The 23,794-nt window shown below is 36.2% G+C and overlaps 1 protein-coding gene across 4 annotated transcripts in view; it reads right to left on the bottom strand.

Moving 5' to 3' along the window:
• Positions 1 to 5,322: 5,322 nt before the first annotated feature.
• The window catches only part of WDR72 (WD repeat domain 72), a 229,192-nt gene continuing 210,720 nt past the window's right edge, over positions 5,323 to 23,794 (bottom strand). For 3 of the 4 annotated variants that reach the window (XM_053889052.1, XM_019442069.2, XM_019442072.2), the window contains exons 19-20: positions 11,088 to 11,192; positions 5,323 to 5,564 (exon numbers count right to left, since the gene is read on the bottom strand). In XM_053889052.1, coding sequence (XP_053745027.1) covers positions 5,509 to 5,564; positions 11,088 to 11,192 — 161 coding nt within the window. In that variant the 3' untranslated portion in view covers positions 5,323 to 5,508. Of the gene's footprint in view, positions 5,565 to 7,925; positions 7,978 to 11,087; positions 11,193 to 23,794 lie in introns of all 4 variants that reach the window. The other variant, XM_019442070.2, reaches the window with a different exon arrangement.

The following is a 23,794-nucleotide window of genomic DNA, read 5'->3' as shown; positions in this document are numbered from 1 at the left end:
TGAGAGAAAAGCTTTAGCTTGAGAGAAGGTAAAGAATTAAGATCCTAGTAAATAAAGAAACAAAAGCTTAATACTACCAACATGTACGAGAGCAGAATATGACTTCTGTATTAAGGGAAATGATGAATGTTTTCACATTATGGGAACCGCTTTAGCACAACCTTAAAATAGTGTTTTAGAGATATGTGAGGACATAGAGAAATTTGTCTCTACACTTTAAACCTTTTCTCTTCCACAAGGGTTTTTAGTAAGAATGTGGTTTAGACTAGAGCTTGGAGAATGTGAAAGAAAATTTCTAGCCTTGAGTGTTGCTGCCACCTACATGGCAGGAAGCCTACAAACAAAACCTCACACCTTTGCAGACAGGAATCAACTGAAATATACTTTCTATGGAATCACACTTCAGAAATCCCCAAATTTGTTTCTTGACTATCTGAAAGACAACTGAAATGATAATATTTTATATTTTTGCCTCACTTCCTGTCTGAAATTCTTCCATAAATTGGACCAGATGGTTTTCCTTAGATTGGCGAAAATACACTGATCATTTGAAATAGAGGCTGATCCAAGGAAATCTTCCTTATCATTAAAACGGTCCTAAGTGCAACCTGGTCCCTGTGGCTATGATTGTTTTAGGGACAGGATGAAGGCTCTTAATCTCACTGTTATAGGTTTGTTCTTTCTTTCCTTCCCTCCCCTCCCTGGAATCCTCTAAAATACAAAAAGAAAAATTTAAATACTATTTTGATTATGATTGTAAATTGAAATAGAGATAACATAGATGGAAGAAGTCTTTTCATATAGATAAGAGAGTTTATTTCTGATAGGAAATGTAGTTGCCACTGCACAATTAACAGAAAATCTCTTTAAAAGTCTAAAGGAAACTTGTGATGTGTCAAGAACACGTCATAGACCGTCCTTTTATCTTAGATGGCATCATTCTAGGACATGATGCTCCATTACTGAGGCTGTGTGAAAACACCTCCTCCCCTGAAAATACACATGCAAGATCGAAAAGCCAATTGATGACTTTACAGATAATTGCAATTAAAATAATTGCTAAGTGAATAAATGATAGGTTTGCAAGCATGTACCAACCAATTATTCCTATTGCATAATGCTATGGATACTGGTGTTTTGCTGGCATTTGGCACTTTGCAGATTTAGGCAGGGCTATACTAAACAGGTACAAATTATCTTTGGTGTTAAACACCTTGGATCCTTGAATGAAAAATTATTGCTACCTTTCCAATTAGTAGTGTGTTGACGACAGAAAGGATCCTTAAAATTGATGATAGGAAAACATGCTCTGTGCAATGAAAAAAGGCATTTGGAGAAACATTGTCAAAAGGAAGAACCATAGATGCCCAATATTTCCCACTGTACACCACTAGAAGTAAGCCATTTCAAACATTCTCAATGGTTTATGGCTTTAGTTTCCACAGGGTTTGTATCATTATAATCTTTCTCACAATGATGTGATTGTTCCAGTCTATTTACCTGTGGTATACTTTTTGGGATGAAGGTGTATCTATCCAGATTTAATGAACAGGGCCTAAGACTAGGGGGGTGGCCAAAGAACTCAGTACTCGGGATGAATGTATTTTAATACAAAATTTTAAAAAGTCAGATTAATGCCCCAAGTCCATGATATCAAAATTTAAAATAAAATGGGATCTGAGAAAGTTGGTTGAAGGGTGGCAGGAGCGAGGGAATTGTGGCAAGGCAGTCTGTTTGTGCCCTGCCAATGAGATGAGATGAGGTGACACACGATGTCTTCCGGGGTTTCAGGCTGGATGGACCCCACCCCCCACCCCCACTGTGGCATGCGCACACTGAGAGACCTGTTCATTTCTTGTTTGCATGTTTCTCATACATGCCATCTGTAAGGTCCTTGATGAAATCACAGCACAAAGTGTCTTCGGGACAAGCCACATAACTTCATCAGAAAGCAAGCCATTCCAGAAAGCTTTAACTTGGCAACTTTTTTAGTTGTGCTGTTTTGAAATTATTTTACGATGCTAACTACGTACATGTTTACAAAGCAAGGACTTTCATATTTAATTACATACAACTTTGGGTCCTTGACGTGTACAACAAGACTTCATGGAGAATCACAGCATATATAGTACTGCTTTTAAATAACTGTATAATCAAATGTGTGCAATATAAAATTTTAAAAATTATATGAATAAGTCCATTTTGTGAAAATAAGACTTCAAAATCAATTGGCATTAATGTACTCTGAGCCTTCATTTTAAACACATGGCATAACACAATTCTTGTGTTTTTTTTAAACATTTATTTATTATTGATAGAGACAGAGTATGAGAATGGGAGGGGTAGAAAGAGGGGAAGACACAGAATCTGAAGCAGGCTCCGGGCTCTGAGCTGTCAGCACAGAGCCCGATGTGGGGCTGGAACCCACAAACAGTGAGATCATGACCTGAGCCCAAGTCGGATGCTTAACCGACTGAGCCACCCAGGTGCCCCGTCAATTCTTAAAATTTCAATTCTTGCATGTCCTCTAAAGATTGAAGAGAAACACTATCTTTTCTAAAATGTTCACTTGAATAATTATAAAAGTTTTTTTTTTTTTTTTAATACAGAACATCAGAGGAAAATGTGCAAGGAGGGAAATAAAAATCACCTCAAGTACTACTATCTAGGGATAGAATGTTAATTAATATTCAGCAAAATGTTTTCCTATCATTTTTCTAATAGTGACACATTCAAAGCAGCATTAACTAGTTTCTAATACAGCAACAGAATGTTTCAGGTCTGAGGCCACCTCTCTAATTGTGTGTTTAGAATATTATAAATTTTACCTTATATTTGAAGTGTTTTACAGTGTTCAGATTGCTTTCCAGAGACCATCTTGTGGACTGCCTTTGCCCAAGCCCTGAGAGGATGTTCTCCACATCCAGGGGGAAGCAAGGCTCTCTGACAAATACAGCAAAGACAAGCTACCTGAACATATGGTGGTGAGGCCTGGGCCCTTAAACTTTTCCCCAGCAATAGAGTAGCCTGTATGTAATTCCACAATGAGTAACAGAATCCCCATTTGGAAATTTGAAAATATGATATTCCTTGGAGGGAAATAGATAATCCTAAATATCACCAAGATTAACGACAAAAAAGAAACACAAGATGATTTTTTAATTAATTATTTATGACAACAACAAGGAAGACACTGGATACAAACAAATTAGCTGCTTGCTAATACAATTACTTCCCTTGCTAGGCCAACAAAGGATAAGCACCTATTCAAGAAGCAAAGAATTTTGAGTTTTTAGCTGTGGTACCAAGGGATTAGGGTCACCATGTGGCTGATCCAGTTAACTGGGTGGCAACTTGGTATTTCAAGTTCTCCTTATGAGAAACATTGCTGAAACATGCTGAACGTAAGTCAATATAAGGAAATCATTTTTAAACAGACGGGTGGACTTGCCCACATTTGCACCTGGATATTGGAGAATGCTATTTAAATGTCTTTCTCTAAAACTTCATTTTTAGGAATTAAAAGCTTTAATAGTTAACGGTGTTGGCCTCCAGAATTCATATCGATAAAAGAAGATTATAATTAGTCATTTAATACAAATTATTAAATTTTAGCAACTGCAAAATGTGATGCCAGAAAATCTTAAAAATCTCATTTAGTAATGTCAGGGTTATGCCAATTCTAATTTCCTATATCTGGTGACATCATAAAATATTTATCAAGGATTCAATATTGGTTTCCTTAGTCCCGGAAAATGCTAAATATGGCAACTGTTTAAATTTATTTTTATTCTTCATTGAAAAGGGAATAATAGGACATAGCTATAAAAACAAAGCTTATTTTTAATAAATATAACAGAACTTAAGCATTCAAATAAGTTTTAACTATTAAAATTGCCCTCTTGAGAGAATATATACATATTTGAGAGTGCCGTCATAAAAATATTTTTGGTAGACCTTCTTGTAATGACCTTCAGAGCCAGGGCGCAGCATGTAAGAAAATGGTTTCAATTGCCTAGCTTGCTACCTTCCTTTATTTTGAAACTTATTCCAAGTAGCTGTGGACTATTTCTAATGTGTGTTGGGGGGGGGGGGTGGGGGGGAGTGTGTATATATGTGATTTTCAAAAGATGACAATTTTCCATGATTATTCATATTGATAATATGTTACTCTTTGTGAAGTACAACTCAAAAACAATTTCAAGCAATGATGTCATATTACTAGGAGACAAAAAAATGAACACAGATTTATGTATGCTTTAAAGGAGTCACACTCATTGGATGTCTATGTTTTGGTATATTCATCCAGGTCAGTCATTACTTATAAGTTCCTTAAAGGTAGAGACCATTATATATAGCTATTCCAATATATAGTTCTCTTCTCTAATCTCCCATTGCATCCCAGCATAGGACCAGATGCTGCTGCCCTCAAAAATGTTTGTTGAATTGAAGTGACTGGAACTTCCCTATTAGATAGATAAATAGATAGACAGGTAGGTAGATAGGTAGGTAGGTAGGTAGGTAGGTAGATAATATATTTAACATTTTTAACATTTTATTTCCATTTTTATGGATTAGGCGATATTTGTATTTATATGCACACTACTTTTCAATGATTTTCTATCAATCCAGGAATTATACAATATAAGGCACAGCAAATAAATCAGATCACTAAGGGCTTTAATAGATGAGAACTTTGTTCCTATTTATATTGCTTTCATATTTTATTTTAAAAATTCCTGCTAGTCAAGCTTCTTTCTGGGGAAAGAACTACAAGAGTTTATACTTAATAAGGATCAATTATGATGTGCCGTAAGTAGATATATAGTTTACATGTGTATGGCCAACAAAATCAACCTTTGGCTGAAGACATTAGCTTCTATATCATTAGAAGTCCAAATGAACCTGACCACATAAGATTGGTCCCTGTTATACTGTCTATCACTTACTTGGGCTCATTGATGACTAAATGGAACTCACTATTTGTTGATAACATTTCATGCTTTGATGAGATTGACTGCAGGGTGACTGAGCCATATTAAAGCATATACTAAAACAAAATGTCCTAACCTAGCAAATCAAATAAATTTAGTAAAGTTTTAGATTAAATACATTGAAGCATCATTAAATTTAGAAGCATTGTATCTTATTTAAAAGCAATGTGGTTTTAATGTTGCCTATATCATTTACGAACTGAAAAGACAGAAGAAAATCTAAAACAGTGTTAAAATTTGTGTCTGCAGACTGGCATTGCTTGTTGTAAATTTTAAAGGAAAATAAGAAGCAAGAATATAGAATGATTTCCACAATGTTTTTCAAAAATTAGATCAATTTGGATATTTTTAATCAGTAATTACATTTTCAATACACTCTTTCTAAGGCATTAGCAAATCTACTTACAATCTAATAATGACCAATAACAGCATAGTTTTTAATACAACAATAAACAAATGGCATGTTTGGGTTTCATAGTTTGTCCAAATCCAATTCCTATAGATAAGATTCCATTTAGCACAGTTTACAGGAGCACACCTTTGCTATCCATGAATGATGCCTTGGCTTACCTAGAAAGGAAACAGATTATCAGGTTATATAGTAAATAAAGAAAGAAGTAAGAAAAAGGAAAGGAGGAAGAAGGTGAGAGGGGAATGGAAAAACAGGGAAGGATGAAAAGAAGGAAGGAATGAGAAAGGAAGTGAAGGAAGGAAAGAATTACCTATAATTTCTATATTTCTTTTCTATGCTATAATACAATATGTTACTATAATAAAAATATTTTTATAAACTAGGCTTCAGGCAAATGGATTGTACACATTATTATGACAGGTTGCAAGTTGTTTTTTTCTTTTAATTGCCAAGAAAGATGACAGTTTTCAACAAGATGAGTTGGATTCGAAATTAATGAATTTGCATAAATTTCAAGTAGGTCAGTTTCTCTCAAGGAAACCCACAACTGCAGTTTTAGGATCAAATGTTATAAATGGTAGTTTATAAACTAGTTTGAATTCAAGAATCAAAAGAGCATTTATTTTTCAAACTACTTAGATGCTTGTCATTGTAGCCTAAAACTATCACTTGTTTTAAATTATTTTGACTATCAAACATACTGGAGCATTGTGCCTTAGTTAACTATTTCTAAATACATTTATATTAATGACATGGCCATGCAAACATAATAACTCCTACACCTACTGGCAAAGACCCAAAAAACTGGTTATTTGGCTTAGTTAAATATATATTATACATTTATATATATAGCTACAGGTATAATTATGTGTGTGTGTGTCTTTATGTCTAGAATTTTATATCTTTTAAAAATTATTAGGTTAATGCTTAAATTTTTCCATTTGGGTAACTTTTAAAAAATGTTGATATTGTTAAACTCAACTAGAAGAAAGGGCTTATGTGTTTTTACTACTGAAATTGTTCTTACTTCTAGAACATTTTTTTTTTAGCACTAACCCTAAGAAGTGTGTTCTCGATAGCTATGATTGATGGGCTGCTCACACATTCCACATTTTTTCTGCTTCATGCATCATCATCAGCCATCTCCAACACTCCAGTCCTGAATCTGTCCTACTTTCTGTTACCTGATTTTTGCTGTTGATTCATGAGCTAGAATAGTAAAAGAAAAAAAAAACCCTCCATCTTGGCTTTTCACAATGTAGTATCCCCTGGAAACTGTGAGAAACCTAGTTTTTTCATCAGATTCATGCAAATGCAATATTGATTGACAATGATGTATATAGATCTATACACATAACGTGCTATATAAAAACCACTAAAATGTTCTATTAATGGCAGAATGCATACTGATTATAAACTACTTCAGAATGACGTGAAAACGCTGATCTGAATGCCTTTTTTTGTACTTTCAAGCTCTCTCTTGTCACTGCTATTTTTCAGTTGAAGCTATGTTTAAGTGCCCTGTCCCTAGTGCACTAGGAAGTAAAATCCTTAATTTTCCAAGCCAATAAGGTGATAAAAGCTCAAGGTCTCTCATTAACACTTGGATAAAAATTGTGAATGTCACACTAAATTTTTTATCATCATGAGTGCAAAGATGAGGGACAAGGAACGCTTTTTATTATATTCTGGAGAATAGGAATTGAGCTTTAATCATTGTGTATGAAGCAGTCAACAAGAAGTTAACCAGCAAAAGACTGCACTAAACTATTTTTGTGATAGCATCTTTCAGATTCAGAAGTGATGGGGCTTTAAAGAGCCAAAGAAAGAAAGCCATTATAATGGCCCTAAAATCTGAAAACAAAGGGAGCTGTAAGTTCACAACGTTATCTCGGTGCTTCTATTACTAGACATCAAGTTATTCCCACAGGTTTTGGGAATGTATAAATGCCAGTGAAGAAGCAAGTAGACTTCACAGAGTCTAAGCCAGAAACTTCAATCTGGGATTCACCTGTGAGTCAAAACTCTTTGCTAATGAATTATTCCAAAGGAAAGACACTGCTGAGGGAGACCTTAACCTAACAGACAAGACCTCCAGGTTCACTGACAGGGTCAGAGCAGTAAGAATGCTCTGGTCTAAAGTTGCTTTGCCAACCTTAATGGACTGCAGGCACTCACCTGGGTATACAGCATGAACCAATAAAGAGATCACAACAGCATGATGAATAGGTAGAGTGCTCCAGAGACCAGGTGAACAACCACTTCACCAGTCCTCTAAATTGTGACCTGTATGCACACTCCGGCCCATTTACAAATGGGTCATCCTAGTCACTTCGCTCCTGAAGAAGCAGTGATGTCAGTGGGAAAGTAAACAATCTTCTGACTGAGTTCAAAACCCTTTGCATTCAAAGATAATCAATTCATAAAGTCAATCTTATTTTTTACATAAATTAAAAAAATTGATTTTACCAATGGAATTTTAAAATATTATATCAATGTCTAGGAAACTTTAACTTTACCTTAAAGAATAAACTATTATAGTTTTTCTGTGCTTCAATATCCCTTTCCTCTCTGCAAATGCAAATGAATTGGTATCAGAAATATGAAACTCTAACGTTTAAAGTAAAATTATGTTTAGAGGATTTGCAAAGAAAAGACTTTATTTGGAAAGAACAATATATGAGGCAATATTCTTGAACTGTGCTTGCATGGGAAAATTATTTTTGTTTTCATTTTATATGTGCTGTTTGAACAACTGGTTTGTTCATTAAAAATGATGTAATAAATATATTAGTCATTTAGAGTTGCATAGATAAAACCATGTAAGGTCAATATCCATTAAAGCTAGAAGACTGACCACATTCAACTTTGTAATGGGGGGATTTTGCATGTACATGAAGATATTAGAAGGACTTTTAAATGAACGATGATATGCCAGGTGAAAATGGTGAGAATGATGCATTCAGATTTAAATGTACTCCTTTCCATATAGAGAATAATGAATATACCAATGCAGTTAAAAGCTTAGCTGTGGAAGCACCTCTCTTGATTTGACAGCACCTTCCCAAAGCTTATCACTTAAAACCCCCAAATTTTGCCTTTTCTTCTAACAAAAGTGGTTAAATATACTTTCCAGAAGAACACCACTCATACGTGGTAAAAAGAGGTACCCAAACCACCAACGTGATGTTTATAGTTTTGGAGCCCCTCCATCTGAATGCCTTGCTATTTTTTAGTTAATTGTGGGACACTGAGAAGTGGACAGTCATATTTTCACAGTTTGAGAAAGTCCCTCTATGCCACCAATTTCTCATATCTTCTTTCGTGCTCAGTTTTAGGAATTTTCCCTCTCAAATGCTCATACTTCAAGGAAATGCACTCTCTCATCAAAATCTTTCTTACTAAACAAGCACCTCTGTCAGAAGTGTCTTAATTTCTTATCACAGAATTTTATCCACACAAGGAGCAATAAATAATTCATGTCATTGCCTCTTTGTTGTGTGTCCCTGAACTGCACAGAGCTGGAAGGCTGACAGCTGTGTCAGGACAAGCACCAAAGATCTGACATGACAAGTGACTAACAAGTTTCTTTCAGTTCATAGTGAAAGAAGACAATGGCCCAAAGTACAGAAAGAAATCCTGAAACAAAATAAAACTGCTTCTTTCTTTTTACCTAAGTGTTTGCTATGAGCTTATTTCCAACCCACAAGCCCTGGTCATTTTATAGGACTGCCCAGCCCCCTTTATTCCTCACACTCGCTTGGCCATTTACGCCTGGCCACGGATCAATATGAGCAATTCTTGGAGAAATACGATGTCTCCATGACAACCAAGCCACAAATTCTCAGTGGAAGGCAGTGAGACCAGTAGTGAACTCTCCAGAGGTTTCTAGGCCTATAAGGCAAGATGTCTTAAAATGCAGGAATGGACAGAGGAAAAAGCCGGAGTAATTCATTCTTTATTACCCGTTTAATGATGTCCGATGTATAGAACAGTACTCACTTTTTAAGTTAAGATTCTTTATCAGTACCTCTCTTTACTAATTAATCTTTGTTTTGATATATGCTTTTGTTTATATCAGTCAGATGAACTATGTTATATTTGAATTTTACTACAATTCCACTCATATTGAGGGATGACCGAAATTTATACTACTTTTGAAATGACATAAAGCCAATCTATTCTTGCCCAAAACAGTGAACAGTTAACACAAGTAAAAACTTGACTCATGGATTTAACTGCTTAGGGTTTATAGGAAACTATGTATTAAGACAGTTTAAAAATCTAGTCACTATTAGGCAATCTTTGTCAAAACTAAAAGCAATTTATAAATAATTTAATAGAAATTTAATGCTACCACTACTCTCTCCTGTTAGAGTGGGACTAACCTGCATTTGTTTTTTTAGATACTATGGCAGGGGGTGGGATTAACGTTCTGATTAAAATTTTCTGTCGTTGTGAAAGGTGCCGTTTGTCAGTTCCATGGGATGCTAAAGCAGAAGTGTGGTTGAGAACAGACACACTGCAGCAGTTCATCTTTTGAGGAATCTTGGTGTAGTGGAGGGAACTGAAATACAATGCCATCGCCACTGGGCCTATTGGGGTTCCGAGATGACTTAGGGGACCTGACATAGATTGCAGGCTGCACCTTTCACTGAAAATTAAATCTCAGTAGCTCTCCTCGGGGAAGGATCAGGGGACTGTTTGCAGCTGCCCCCTGTCAGCGAAGGCTACAAGATTTGGAAATCTCTTAACTAAGCTGACAGGCCACAGAGAGGATGAATCAAAAATCTGATACAAGGATCAGCACACAAAGATGCAAGAGGGTGGAGGGTACCCAGCAGCCAGAGAAAACAGGGAAGTAAAACTGTTCGGTGGGGGGAGATAGTTAACTCTTTCACTCATGGTAATAAGGTACCTTCTAGCACCTTAAGGCTTTGCAGTGATCCAGGAATGTCATTCAACCTCCACAGGATTTTTTTTTCCTTTTAATTAATTATCTGTTAAAGACTAGGCATGTTTTGAAACAAGACAGAAGCAGAAACAAAAATCCATGCATAAGTGTTTCTGGCTCTATCCTTCCAGTATATTTCTGTCTATTCTTTCTACAAAGAAAATACAAATATAAGCAACTTGGGATGTAGCATGAGGAAGGGTTATTACTTTCTTCTGTTCTGTTTGTTCCAAACAGTTGACATGTCCATGAGTCCATTACTGTTATGCTAAAATCATCCAGATTAGAGCACTTTCGTCCAGGTGAGAGCATTGTTTGTATTTAGAAAGGTAAATAGATTGTAAGGTGGCAATCTGTGTCTCTTTTGTCTCTAACTCTCTCCTTCTGCTTGATCCCATTATTTGAAATATTTAAAATGCTGCCACTTCTCCAGTTTTCAATCTCAGCCTCTATTCTCCAGTTTAGCTTAAAATTGATGATAATGAACTAATAGTGTCAGCTTCCCTTCTCAGTCATAAAGCCTTTGTACTTCCTCCAACTGAATTCCTGATGAAAGAGGAAAGGTAACAGCTCCACACTGTGACCCCTGGAGGTGACCATTAATTTGACAGTGCAGCTGCTAAGAGAAAACAGCATTACAATGTCCTCCCCGCCACCCCCTTCCAAGGACCCCAAAGCTGTGTCAAATTTATCATTTTATACTTGACTATTTTTAAATGGCTTTCACCTGGACTCTCAGACTCTTCCAAGACACATCTGTCAGGCATGTCCTCAGTGTCTTGGAACTTTGCCGAGTTTGAGTCGCTGTCATGCTTGACCGGACTGACTGGAGCTATTAAAAGGGGAGAGAGAGAGAGAGAGAGAAGAAAGAGAGAACAGTGAAAAAGTAGTAATAAACACCACTGAAACATTTCCTTTAAGTTCCACAGATATTTCCAGGGACACACTATGTAAACACAAATAATAAATTGAAATAAAATGTATCCTCTAAGTATGTATTGGCAGACATGTAATTAGTTGCAAAATCTATAGATGAGACTTTATCTTACAAGAAAAATAAGTTCATGGCATCAGCTTAAAAGCTACAAAGTAACAAAGTGATCCCTTCAAAGCAGAAATCGTATTTTTAATGCATAAATCTAAAACAATATAGTCAATTAACAGCCACAGGACACAGACGGAACGTTGGGCTGGTTAGTTAGAAAGACCAGCTCTGTGTGGATGCAATGGTTCCTTTTGTCGCACAAATCATAGCTGGTGAACATTTTTTATGCATTTTGTTTCTCCTTCATCAAATTAAAAACTCTAAACACACAAAAAATAAAAGCCTTAAATAAAATTTAAAATAGAGAATAAATACTTCGCAAATGTTTAATAAGAAGGACTAATGTTTGAACGGTGATTTCAGACAACTTGTCTCCAAACAACTTGTCATTATTATCTGGGTAGGAATTATGAACAGAAATAGAAATGAGCACAGAAATCTAAAATTTCCTATAAACACATTATACCACTAGTTCATTAGAGAAACAGTCTCAAGTTTCCACATTTTTGCATAAGTTGTAATACTTGGTTTAACTTATCTCCCTGAGTAACGTATTTCCATGTTATATTTGTTCAAGGAATCCCTTGTCAGGAAGAGTGGATATTGGCTTCATGAAAAAAACTCTGTGAATAACAAAACAGAGCAATACCCCAATAATATAAATTGTCATACTTACTTGTTTGAAGCCAAACTACATAAATATGTATATTATTGACTACTGCTAATTTTATCTATCACAAATTGCTGCAATAAACACTACTACGGTCTCTTCAGATCTTGATAACACACATGACATATTATTTATAGGCCATAAAAACAAAAAAGAAAATATATAAGCCATTCATGAAATAATATGTTTGTTGGCACAGTGAGTAGGCCTGGCCACTGTTCCTAAACCTCCATTAGGAAATGATAGAGCAAACACAGAGGCTGGAGGCTGTGTCACTTCACACACATACTCAATAAGTGACACAAAGGAACACAACCCAAGGTCTAAAGCAGCATGAGCAGAACTCACACCACCCACACTCCTCATCTTCTTTCCATGGAGTTTTTATTGCATTGGTGATCGTAACCTGAGGCCTACTGTATACACACCTTAAAGGAGACTAGTAACATAATTCTGATCCAAATATTCTCTTGAGTTTCACCAACCTCTCAGAACACAGTTCTCCTCTGTTCTGTCAAAGTGTGAGCATAGAGTTTGAATCCAGTGCTTCTCTAAAACCTTTTATTAGAGAACAAAATATGGGAAATGTATGAAATTCTGGCATTTAAGTTTTCAAAAAAAATATGGAAGTACATAGCATGTCTGTTTTATTCATTTCTGTATGCCATGGGCCATCAGAGGTATTCTTAAAGGATTTGTGGAATGAATGAGTGAACAAATGAATGAAACAGAGGTACCATACTAGATGTCCTCCTGGCCCACGAGGGTATGTGCTTTGAATTATCTTCAACTAGATCCATTCAGTTTCTTGTTTAGGCCCACTTGAGACAAAGGTTGCATATTTATAAAATGGTGGTGGGGGTAGTGTGTAATTTGGAGGGGAGACACATATCGCCTAAGTAGTTATTGGTGTAATTCCCTTTAATTTAATTTTTCTCGGTTTAGATCATATTTACAGATTATTTTTTAATCCATCAATTTTTGTAATATGCTTAAGCAGATAATTAAATGTATCAAAGTTGCAGAAAACTATTACACTGGTCAAGATTTACTAGACTGTTTTAATTTTTTTATCCCTAAATATCTTGTTAATTTTCTGAAATATTTACATTGGTGTTTCTAATAGGGGATTACTAGGGGATTCATCATACAGCTAAATCTGTTATTAACAGCCAATGAGTTAGCACCTGTGTTTATTTGGGCAAATGCATTCCACTTGTCATCCCATACATTGTTCTTTCATAATTTAAAACTTTCATTCATTGATTCATTCATTTATTCTTCCAGCAAGACTCTGTTCTAGATATAAGGACTTCAAGGAGGAGAGCATGGTATTCGAACCACATAGCAAATGCCAGTAACAATTTTTAGTGACAATAAAGTGGTCCCAGGTTGAACTGACATCCCAAACCTCTCAAGAAAGTCAGAAAGTTAGGTATAGTTGTAGCTGCATGATCTTCATTAAACTCATACTAGTAGGTACCCTGCAGCTATTTTTGTCTCTACCTCTGATTTTGAAGGGTGTCTTTGTGAAGGGGTAGGAGAGTAGAAGGGTATTATTCTTCAGATATTTTGCTTAATTACATTTTAGCTTCCAAATTTGAGATGGTACATGATTTGTCATTTTTACTGGCTAATTTATAGAGTACCTGGATAAATTTACTATATAGGAAATACCTTCATTCTGTCAGTTGGGAACAGCAGACATTGGAGAAGTTAATTATTGCCATTTCACTTTTGTTTTTTTTTTGATAGGCTAATCTTTGCAATTGTTCTTTTGGGTGTTTTCTGTGATGTTTCATCATTAAACTCTGACATGATGTGTGACCAGAGCTTCCCTAATGAATCATTTCAAAAACAATGAAATCAACAAATATTGATCTAGCCCTTATTATGGATAGAGCTCTGTGCTAGACCATGGGAGGGGTAAAAAGAAAATAAAGGCATTTCAAATGTGCCCTCATACAACTTGTGATCTAGTTGAGGTATAATGAAAAGTAACTAGTAGGAGCATTAGAGACAATATTCCAAGAGTGACATAGTTTTTAGGAATGCAGCAGTAATTCTCCTGTAATAGGAGGATTGGGGAGTGAATTTTAAATTCCTTGAAAAGGAGTATGGGTAGCCCAAAGGGAGCTCATTCAAGGCAAAAGAAAAAAAGGTGTGAACGCAGGCATGGTCAAAAAATACATTAGCCTAGTGTCACAAATGTATTTAACAGAATGTTGCTGCCTACTTTTATATGCATTTTTAATGAATTCTCTTAACATATCTCTTTGAGCTTTCCCTAAATTGCTGCTGTGGCTAATTCTTCTCACCTGTAGAAGTTAGCTATAGACAGGTTTTTCCTTGCCCTAGATAGTCAATAATTTGATCTTTACTGATGGTGGGCCCATTTATCACAGTAAGTTGTCCTTTCACTATACATATTGACTTTTATTTATCAATACCCAAGTCCATTTGTAGCTCATCACTAAAGTTCTCGGATATTTTCAGTAGTTTTTGAAGATGCATTTTAAAGCTTGTTAGAGAGATACTTTTGACATCAATATAGTGCAAATGATTGTTAGGTTCATCCTTAACTTAAAATCAACTGTTTATTTCCTCTGTAATGGATTCTGAAACAGTCCACATTTGGGGGAAGTGGGGCAAAAAAGACAAACTCTTCTTGACAGTTCTACCACTGAAAGATGTAAGGCTATTCCATTTACTCATCATGTACCTCAAAGTGTTGACAGCGGAAACACCAGTGTTCTAAATATCTTTGTAATGTCTTTGGTAGTGAAACAGAGAAATCCATGTACTTTGTATGGATGTGTTTGACTATAATGTGTTTAACTATGAATATAATTCTAGATATTAAAGAAATGAGTAGTTCAATGGTAGAAGAAACTCAGAAGATTGTATGACAAAGACACTATAGAAGGATTTACCATAAGACCATGTGGTGACAGGGTCACCGTGTGGTGACAGTGGTTATGCTCTTCCATCTCCCTCTATACTCTATTTTGGTTTCAGTTAACCTCCAAAAATTCCCTCCTTCCCTTTGCCATCATTTGCAGAAAGATGGTATTAGCTTTTAAAGGTGGCTAACTCTAGGCAGCAAATAATTCCAAGAATTATTCTCCCCACCCCCCAGTAAGACAAGAGAGTGACCACTGGAAAAATCTCCATTCATCTCCACTAACAGCAGCTGGTTCTTCCAAGCTAGGCCAGTTCTGTAGACTAAATAGAGCCCCTGTTAAAAATCCATGTCATTTACAATGTGAATAAAATCTGCACTACAAATAGTGTTTTCAATACAATGACTTATGAATGATTTAAAAATAGATCCCATCCATCATATGTATGGACTTTTTGGAAGTATTGAGGATATTTATAGAAAACCATTAATAAAAAGATATAACAGTTTGAAATGTTGGTCTGAGTAGAATAAACCACTGTAGTAGCAGGTAAAACTCAGAAAAAATCTTTATGACATCTTACTCAAGGGGACAAAAATAATGTACAGGTTGCAGAAGTCAGGAAAGACTAAAAGACCACTCAGATTTGTGGAATGAGCAGTGGAGAAGTCAAAGACCTGAGTTCAGATCTACTAGCTCAATATGGTGGCTAAGAGTTGATCACTTTCTTGGTTGATCGTTTAGGTCTCTTGGCAATCTTAAGGCATCCCTATGAATCAACTAAACAAACAAACAAACAACTTTCTGCAGGCTTAGAAGAAAGAAAAACTACGTTAAATTCAAGAAGTAAATACTAATGCAACAGTCACAGATCACCAAAGACTGTTATATATTTTAAATTAGAGGGAGACATAATCAGTGAAAAGATTTGAAGTGCTAACACCAAATTTATAAACAAAGAGGATGCCATTTGAATAGACCCCTAATTCACTTTACAAAGTGGTTCTCTCAGGACAGATGTCCCATCAGGAAAACATATTTAGCTAAAGAACTATGTACTTATTACCCCTACTTTAAGAGTATCTACTGAGATAATCAAGTGATAGGACCTTTTAATTATATTTACATAATAATAGCTTATTTTTACTGCATCCTGCATCAGGCTTCAGGCTTATTTTTGTCAGTGTGGACTGGAAACTGGGGAAAAAATCAGATAAAGATGCCCAGAATTAAATAAAATATCTAATACCTCTTTATAACTAAGTAATAACTGTTTTATGGACAAGTTCAGTTAACATTAAACTTAGGTGTTTTTGCTATCTCTCTGAAATTCTAATCTGACATGGAATATTTTCTGGATGACATTTTCTAGTATGAATTGCTTTAAGGATGACATTTTCAACTGGTAGAAAAATGAATTTTCTAAAATGCTGGGAAGGGTAACTATTATTTTGGTATCTTTACTAGATGTATAGAACTAAAATTATATTTAATTTAAATATTTTGGATGTATGTATATTACACACACATACACACACAGAGGATCAGATTTTTGACTACTTAGTCTAAGAGGAAAAAAATCTCTCTATAGCTAACTTCTACAAGTGAAATGCATGAGTGGAACAGCCAACTAATTTGGAGGAAGGAAAATGTGAATGCTAAAAAAGACAATCAATTAATGAATCTTTTTAAACAATGCTTTATTCCTTTCAGATACAGAAATTCCTCTGTCATCCAAATGTTTGGGCAGTGGGATGCTTTGGTAAGGCTGATGAATAAGCACATACATCTCTAGCCCTATGCGAGGCACAAGGCACATACTTAGAGTACTTATTAAATGACTGAGTGAAACTGCTAATGAGCTTTCCTAAAAATTGAAAACCAAAGGTTAATTTCACTTCTAGTTTAAGGGGAAAATCTCAAGGTCAGGTCTAGAGTTTACAGCTCAAACATACCCAAACAACCCTGCAATCTATTATTAATGTCAATAGGCAGTCTGCATAAAGAAGGAGGCTCTATCTTCCTTATTTCTGAGTGCAAAATGAAATTCCTCATTTTTTGGCATCCAAATATATATATGAATTGGAACAAAAATGAGTATCAACAATTTCATTATAGGGATGAAATTCTGAGTTCCCGGGGAGATATAATATGTTGCACTGGACAAAAGTGAAATTAATAGGATTCAGAAGATCTGTTTTTTAATTCCACCTCTGGTCCTAATAGTGTGACCTTGTGATTTTGAGTATGTCATTTTATTCTCCTAAACTCAGGTCCTTTTATTAATAAAATAAGAGAAATGGACCGGACAACTTCCTTGACATCTTCTGGCTCGGAAACTCAAACACTCCTCCAGTTAACAATTCAAGACAATCAACTACTCAGTGTGTCATTGAACAAGATACCAAGATGGTAAATGGCTACTACATGAGCCTTAGAAATAATGACTTCTAAAGCTCTTTCAGAATTAAGTAAGATTGGTATTTTTCTACAAGTGGCAATGTCCAGTCTGACTGAGGGACAGAGGACATCAAGGCAGCTTCAGAGGGATACTTGGGTAGTTGCAATGCTAGGGTCAGGCAGCCCTATGGAAAGATGACCGAGAAATAACTGAGGCTGCACCATGGCTACTAGTGAGAACAAACAAGGTGGCTCCTTGGCATAGAAAAGCATCTGTCAGATGTTTACCAATGGTGCAAAACACATCTTTAAAAACAAATCTTGAAAAAAAAATCAGTTATATCTTACCCTTCTTCGAATCGTACTTATTCAGTTCATTTCTTTAAACAATCCCTCTCTTTATCAATCAATTTGGCAAATATGAACTTCGGTGCAAGATAAATCATCCTAAACTGACTTAACTGGGTCCATGTAATAATTGCAAGAAGCACAGATGCAGCAGATGAGCCCTGGTCTGGATGTTACACGGTCTAAGTTAGGTTAGGCTTCATATGTGCTGGACTCCTCTGAGGCCTGGGTCCGTCTTGGCTTTCAGGCCTTAGGCATGATGAGCTTCTCAGTTATTATTTGTGAAATGAATGCAGAGGTGTGGTGTTCTTGTGGAATTAATTGTGTTTTCCTCAAGTCAAATCTCTTAAAGGGCAACTATTTCTATTCCTTTTATATGTAAGGATGGGGCCAATGAAGTCATTTGTCTTAGTCAAGACTGACATGAAAACCAACTCTAATCAAATTATCTAGGCTCTCAGACTGAAACAGACTACAGAGACAGATCGGAGGTAGGGTGGGAGGGTATGACAAAGGAAATGTGTAAGGTAAGTTGGGAATTGGAAAGGAGCATAACAGGTAATGATGCAACTCTTTCTTCTCTTTCTGATGTGTTTCCTCAGCCCTGAAAAGAGTAATTCTTGAGTTACCAGTGAGGGTCTTGCCTGAATTTCTTTATGTACTCCTTCAGAGTACCATTTCCTTGGCAAGCAGTGCTCCCAGGAGAGAGGGGGTAAGCAGGTGAGCAGGCACCATTTTGAAAAACATCAAATCAAAATAATTTGCTCAACTTTGGTTCCTGAACATTAATGAATAAATTCAGAGTGGCAATAACTCAAGGAAACATTCTTTGTTATTACTTTTTATATTTAGGTATCATCATTGGATAAATGATGCAAGGAATAAACTGGTCAAATCAGCAAGCTCAATCCCAGCTTGCTATGTTTTACTGAGAGATAATTATTCAAGACAAAGAGACTCAGGAACATCTTATCTGAAAGGACTCTGTCCTCACTAAAAGGAACTATAGGTGATGGATGGATTCTAAGAATATATAGAAATTAACTCACACTCTTCATGCCATTTAGGTTCCGCAAAATTCATTTAACTTTTCTAGCAAGGACCAAATCCTATGGTAAATGCACAAATGCATTCATTTTGCTGTTCAGAAGTTCAAGAAGTTGAAAGCAGGAATAGATTTCAAAGATGAAAACAAATATATCCCTACATATTGATAAATTGAAGAACAGTCAGTAAAGGAAGAATTATAGAGGAAATCTATAGTCAACTTCCCAGCTTGAATTTGAAAATTTAAAAGAAGGTCAGGAAAACAAAAGATACCCTTCAATCAAAAGAGCATCAAGCTAGCATTTGAGACTAGAGATAAATGTGATTTATATATGAACTTAAGATAAGGATTCCCAGCATAGGGCAATTTAAAACAGCAAAGTCTACAGTTATCCATGAGGAAAAATGCCAAAAACATTTTTCCTCTTGAATTGGTGGGAGAAGAAACTGTCAAATGGCCTGACCATTGGAATTCATAAGAGCAGCAACCCTTCCATAGGCTGAACCTAAGACGACACCATCAGCATGGGGAGGATAGTTGGCAGACAGTCTCAAATTCCCAGCTGATAGTCATCTCTATCTCAGGGGAGAACGTTTGTCTCAGATGGTTAATCAAGTGTCAGAGCTCTTTCATCTCCTAGATAGGAAATGGAAAATAAGGAAATCAAATTATCTAGACTATGCCTTAGTTTTCTACTCCTTTGTCAACATTAAGAAGGATGCAAGGAAGAAAAGGTCTAAGTTACTGCTTTTGTATCATTAGGCTTCATTACTCTGAAGGTGATTTATTTTTATTTAAATGACATCAAATGCTATGTTAGTGGACTTGAGAACTTACTGAAATTGAATGTAAGATATGCTTGGATGCTAATAATGGGCTTAACCACTGTATTATAATACAATCAGGGGCAAGCATCACTCTCTTATACATGCCCTCATACCAGGCAGAGAAAGCATAGGTAGTCTGTTGGCATTGATTGTTTCTTATGGTTATGCATATAAAATGTAGCCACTCATTTCAAAATATTAATTTTGCTGGGGGATAAATCATTGAAGGATGCCTTCTCAAATCCTCAAGCTGAGTCACTGCATAACATCCAGTATTTGTACTAATATGTCTAAGAGATGGTTGTCCAAAATATAGAACTGACCTTGATAAGTAATACAAACTCTCATTTTCATACAAGCAAGCCAGTGGCATCGCCAAATAAAGGGTAAGAGAAACATACCTAAAGAAAGTAACATTTTAAAGAGCAAACATGCATATGGATAAAGGGAAGCCAGTACCTATAATCTAGTGAGACTTTGAAAAAACTATGTTCAATACAAAAAAGATGTTTTTATAATGAAAGAACTAAGTAATAGGTAACAAAAGGTAAGGGACAGATATTTCTAGGTAAGACAGTATAAAACAGTGTCCTAGATCACTGTAAAATATCCCTCCTCCTAAATTTTTACAAATTGTTTGGAAGAATACATAGTAAATCTCTAGGACTATAGACCACACTAAGAGTTCCTGAGTTGTGAAATGTGAGACTAATTAGATTAGCTATGGAAAACAATTGTGAGGCTGAATCACTGGGAACACATGCTGTGTACACATTTCAGTATAGTAAATTCTGGGAACTATTTAAAGGAAACATGATCCAAGTAACAAGTATAAATAACAAGGACATGGCTCTGAGCTATCATTGACTATGACTCAAGGATATTAGGCCAATGTAAAAATGTAGGCAAATGGTTAACTAAAGGCTGGCACTTTAGGAAGGGGACAGCCAACACAAAAAAACAACCATCCAGGGGCACCTGGATGGCTCAGTTGTTTGAGAGTCTGACTTCAGTTCAGGTCGTGATTTCACTGCTTGTGAGTTCAAGCCCCATGTCAAGCTCTGTGCTGACAGCTCAGAGCCTGGAGCCTGCTTTGGATCCTGTGTCTCCCTCTCTCTCTGCCCCTCTCCTGCTTGTGCTCTCTCTGAAAGATGAATAAACATTAAAAAAATTTTTTTTAAGGAAAAAAAATAAACCAACCACAAGAAAACCAACAAGTGAGCCCAGGAAGCCCCTGGTTCTGAAACCCTGTATGTGCCTCCAGAGATTGTAGCCAATATAGCATATGGTGGAATTTAAAAAGCCAGCCAAAGGTCTGGGAAGAATTACAAGGGAGGAGAGTCTATATCATATCAGAATATCTCAAGAAGAAATTAGGAGGACCAAAGACTCCAGCATGGAAGTAAATGTGAAGAAGGTGACTGATATTTGTAAACTTCCCAAGAAATTATATATGCCTACTACTGCCATTTTCTCTCCTCTAGTTCCTCCAACCCCTCAAGATGATTATGCTCTCACCCTACTTTCCAGTTCCAGGGTCATTCCTCTATTTTAATAGCCTGGTAAGAGATGTCTCTCCCTCCAGTAACTCTTTAAATTGAGGTGAGTCATATGCCTAAAACCAGGGTCTGATCATGTGGCTTCTGTGTAGAAAAACCTGCAAGCACTTCTGTTCAGTCAGCAATGGGGAATTCTAGAGCCATGGATTGAAGACCTTTCATAACACAGCCTCAATTCAAACTTAGAGGTTTCTCACTGGGTGCTGGCCTCCTCCGCTCCTCCCTATCTTAGACTCTGATATCATATATTATAGCTGAATGAGACCACTCATTGTCCCATGGGTATGCCATTTATTTTCTACATCAGTGCCTGTGTGAAGATCCCCAACTTGAGATATCTTCTGTCACCCCATATGCAATTCCCCACTTGACAAAATGCTCCCCCCTTATTCAAGACTCAGTTCAAATGCAATCTTTTCCATGAAGTCTTTATCAACCTACCAGATAACGTTAATTTTTCTCCCTTCTTCTGTGTTTCTTAGCACTGTATTTGGCCTGTGTTATTCTTCTTATCCCACTCATTGCTTATGTCTGACTACCTCACTGCATTACATTTAATAAGGAAGAAAGATATATAGACACATCTTAAAATTTTGAGACTGATGTCATGAGAACAACTGTGCTTCTCTAGTGAGTTCAAGTGCTGCAATCAGAAGCCTGGGCTAGAAGAATTACAGCCCTGATTCAGTGTGCCTTTTTCTGTCCTCCATAGCTTGTCCCAGACAGCTGGATATTCATAGATTGTATTCTTGTTCCACAAATATTATGAGTCCAATGCATCCATTGGCAGTGAATGCTGAGTAAGTCGCCTTGCTCTGTATGGAATAAGGCTATGTAGACAATGGGTGGACTATGTTGAGGGAGATCTCTAGTCAAAAGCATGATTTTTTAAAAATCTGTTTTTATTTTTACATTTATTTATTTTTGAAAGACAGAGCGTGAGCAGGGGAGGGGCAGAGAGAGAGGGAGACACAGAATCTGAAGCAGGCTCCAGACTCTGAGCTGTCACCACAGAGCCCGATGCGGGGCTCGAACCCATGAACTGTGAGTTCGTGACCTGAGCTGAAGTTGGACACTCAACCGACTGAGCCACCCAGGCGCTCCAAGCATGATTTTTACAATGGTCACTTTCTTACCTTCAAAGAGCTTTATAAAGTAAAAGTCATCCATTGCAAAATATTGTACCTAGCTCCTACAACAGAAGGAAAATTCACCGATTTCCACTCTCTTTTCCTCACTCTCATAAATCATAAAGTTAAATTTACACTAGGGATTTCATTTCTCTGAACTCAATGTACAGGCATAAAACAAATTTTGTTCTCACAGGACATCCCATTTTTGTTTCATTAGTTCAAGGAAAGGGTCACTCAATTTTTAAAGCATTTAGTTTGATCTTTGCTATGATTCATGCTATCTAACATCCGCAGACACACTCTATATACTGAAATGTATCTTATATATGGAATGTGTCTCTATGGACCCCATAATGGTGGTACCTTCACATAAAGTACTCAAAAGCTACCTTACAGATACATGAGTCTGGGAAAGGTGACCAGAAAAAGAAAATACCAAAGAAAAAGAAAATGATTTGTGGAATATGTAAATAGTTTTTGTTTTACCCAAGTTATTATTCCAAGGTAATTTTGTCTCTCTCTCTCTGAAAGGCAAAATGCTTCCCTGGAGATGGAGGAGGGAAAGCTTTAAAAAATATTCCCCAAATATAAGGCCTAAATTTATTCTCATTCTATTTCATACATTTGCATTCTATGATTAACCATCTCACTGATTCTACAGAGAGAAAGGTGATAAAAAATTTTATTAATATAATAAAGAAAAAAAGAAATAAAGATGATTTGTCATAATTTAGCTAGATAAAATGAATTCTTGTGATCTTAATGTAAGAACAGACTATGATCTCTAAAGCAATACTGAATTATGGAAACATGATTTTTACATAATAGAACCATTTATACTTACCATTTAATCATATTAAATAATAATTCTTATGACTCTATTGGTTCATATGCTTTTTGTCTCTAAATTCTTCCCATGGAACAGTTAAGATATTTTAAAAGGTTTTCTCATTCTATTGCTATTAAGAGGCTTTCTCCCCCTCCTCTAATGGTGAAAATTTGATTTTCCATGCTGATTATCTACAGGGAACCATGATCATCAGGCTTTGCATAGAACCTCCCTTTCTTCATGAATTAAAGATCACATAGATTTATTCCTCAAAAGGCGAATAGGGAGAGGAGATTTGGATTAAACTCATTTTGCCAAATTATGGTTATTATTTTGTTTTAAAACCTAAAGATCTCAGATAGGAGGTTTGACCAACCAAGCACAGCACAGTTGGAGTCTGCAAAATGGCAGCTCGAACAGGGAGGCAGCTGTTCTCTCCAGGGCATTTCTCTCATATTTCCTACTGTAAAGAAGTCCAACTTAAAGACATTCGGTACAGTAAGAGTAGGGAGGTAAACACAAATGCTTCAGAGGTCCATTTCATTGACAAAGCTATACACAGATCAAATTGGCCCTTCCAAGAATAAACAGCCCCACATCCCCACTGCCCACCTGCCCCCGTCCTGAGGAACAGAATCTCAGAGATTCCAACCCACATATGGCAGAAGACCC

Source organism: Panthera pardus, unplaced genomic scaffold (assembly GCF_024362965.1).
Source record: "Panthera pardus isolate Hobbes unplaced genomic scaffold, ASM2436296v1 HiC_scaffold_24, whole genome shotgun sequence".
Taxonomy (NCBI): Eukaryota; Metazoa; Chordata; class Mammalia; order Carnivora; family Felidae; genus Panthera; species Panthera pardus.
This window is presented reverse-complemented; position numbering and strand designations above follow the sequence as displayed.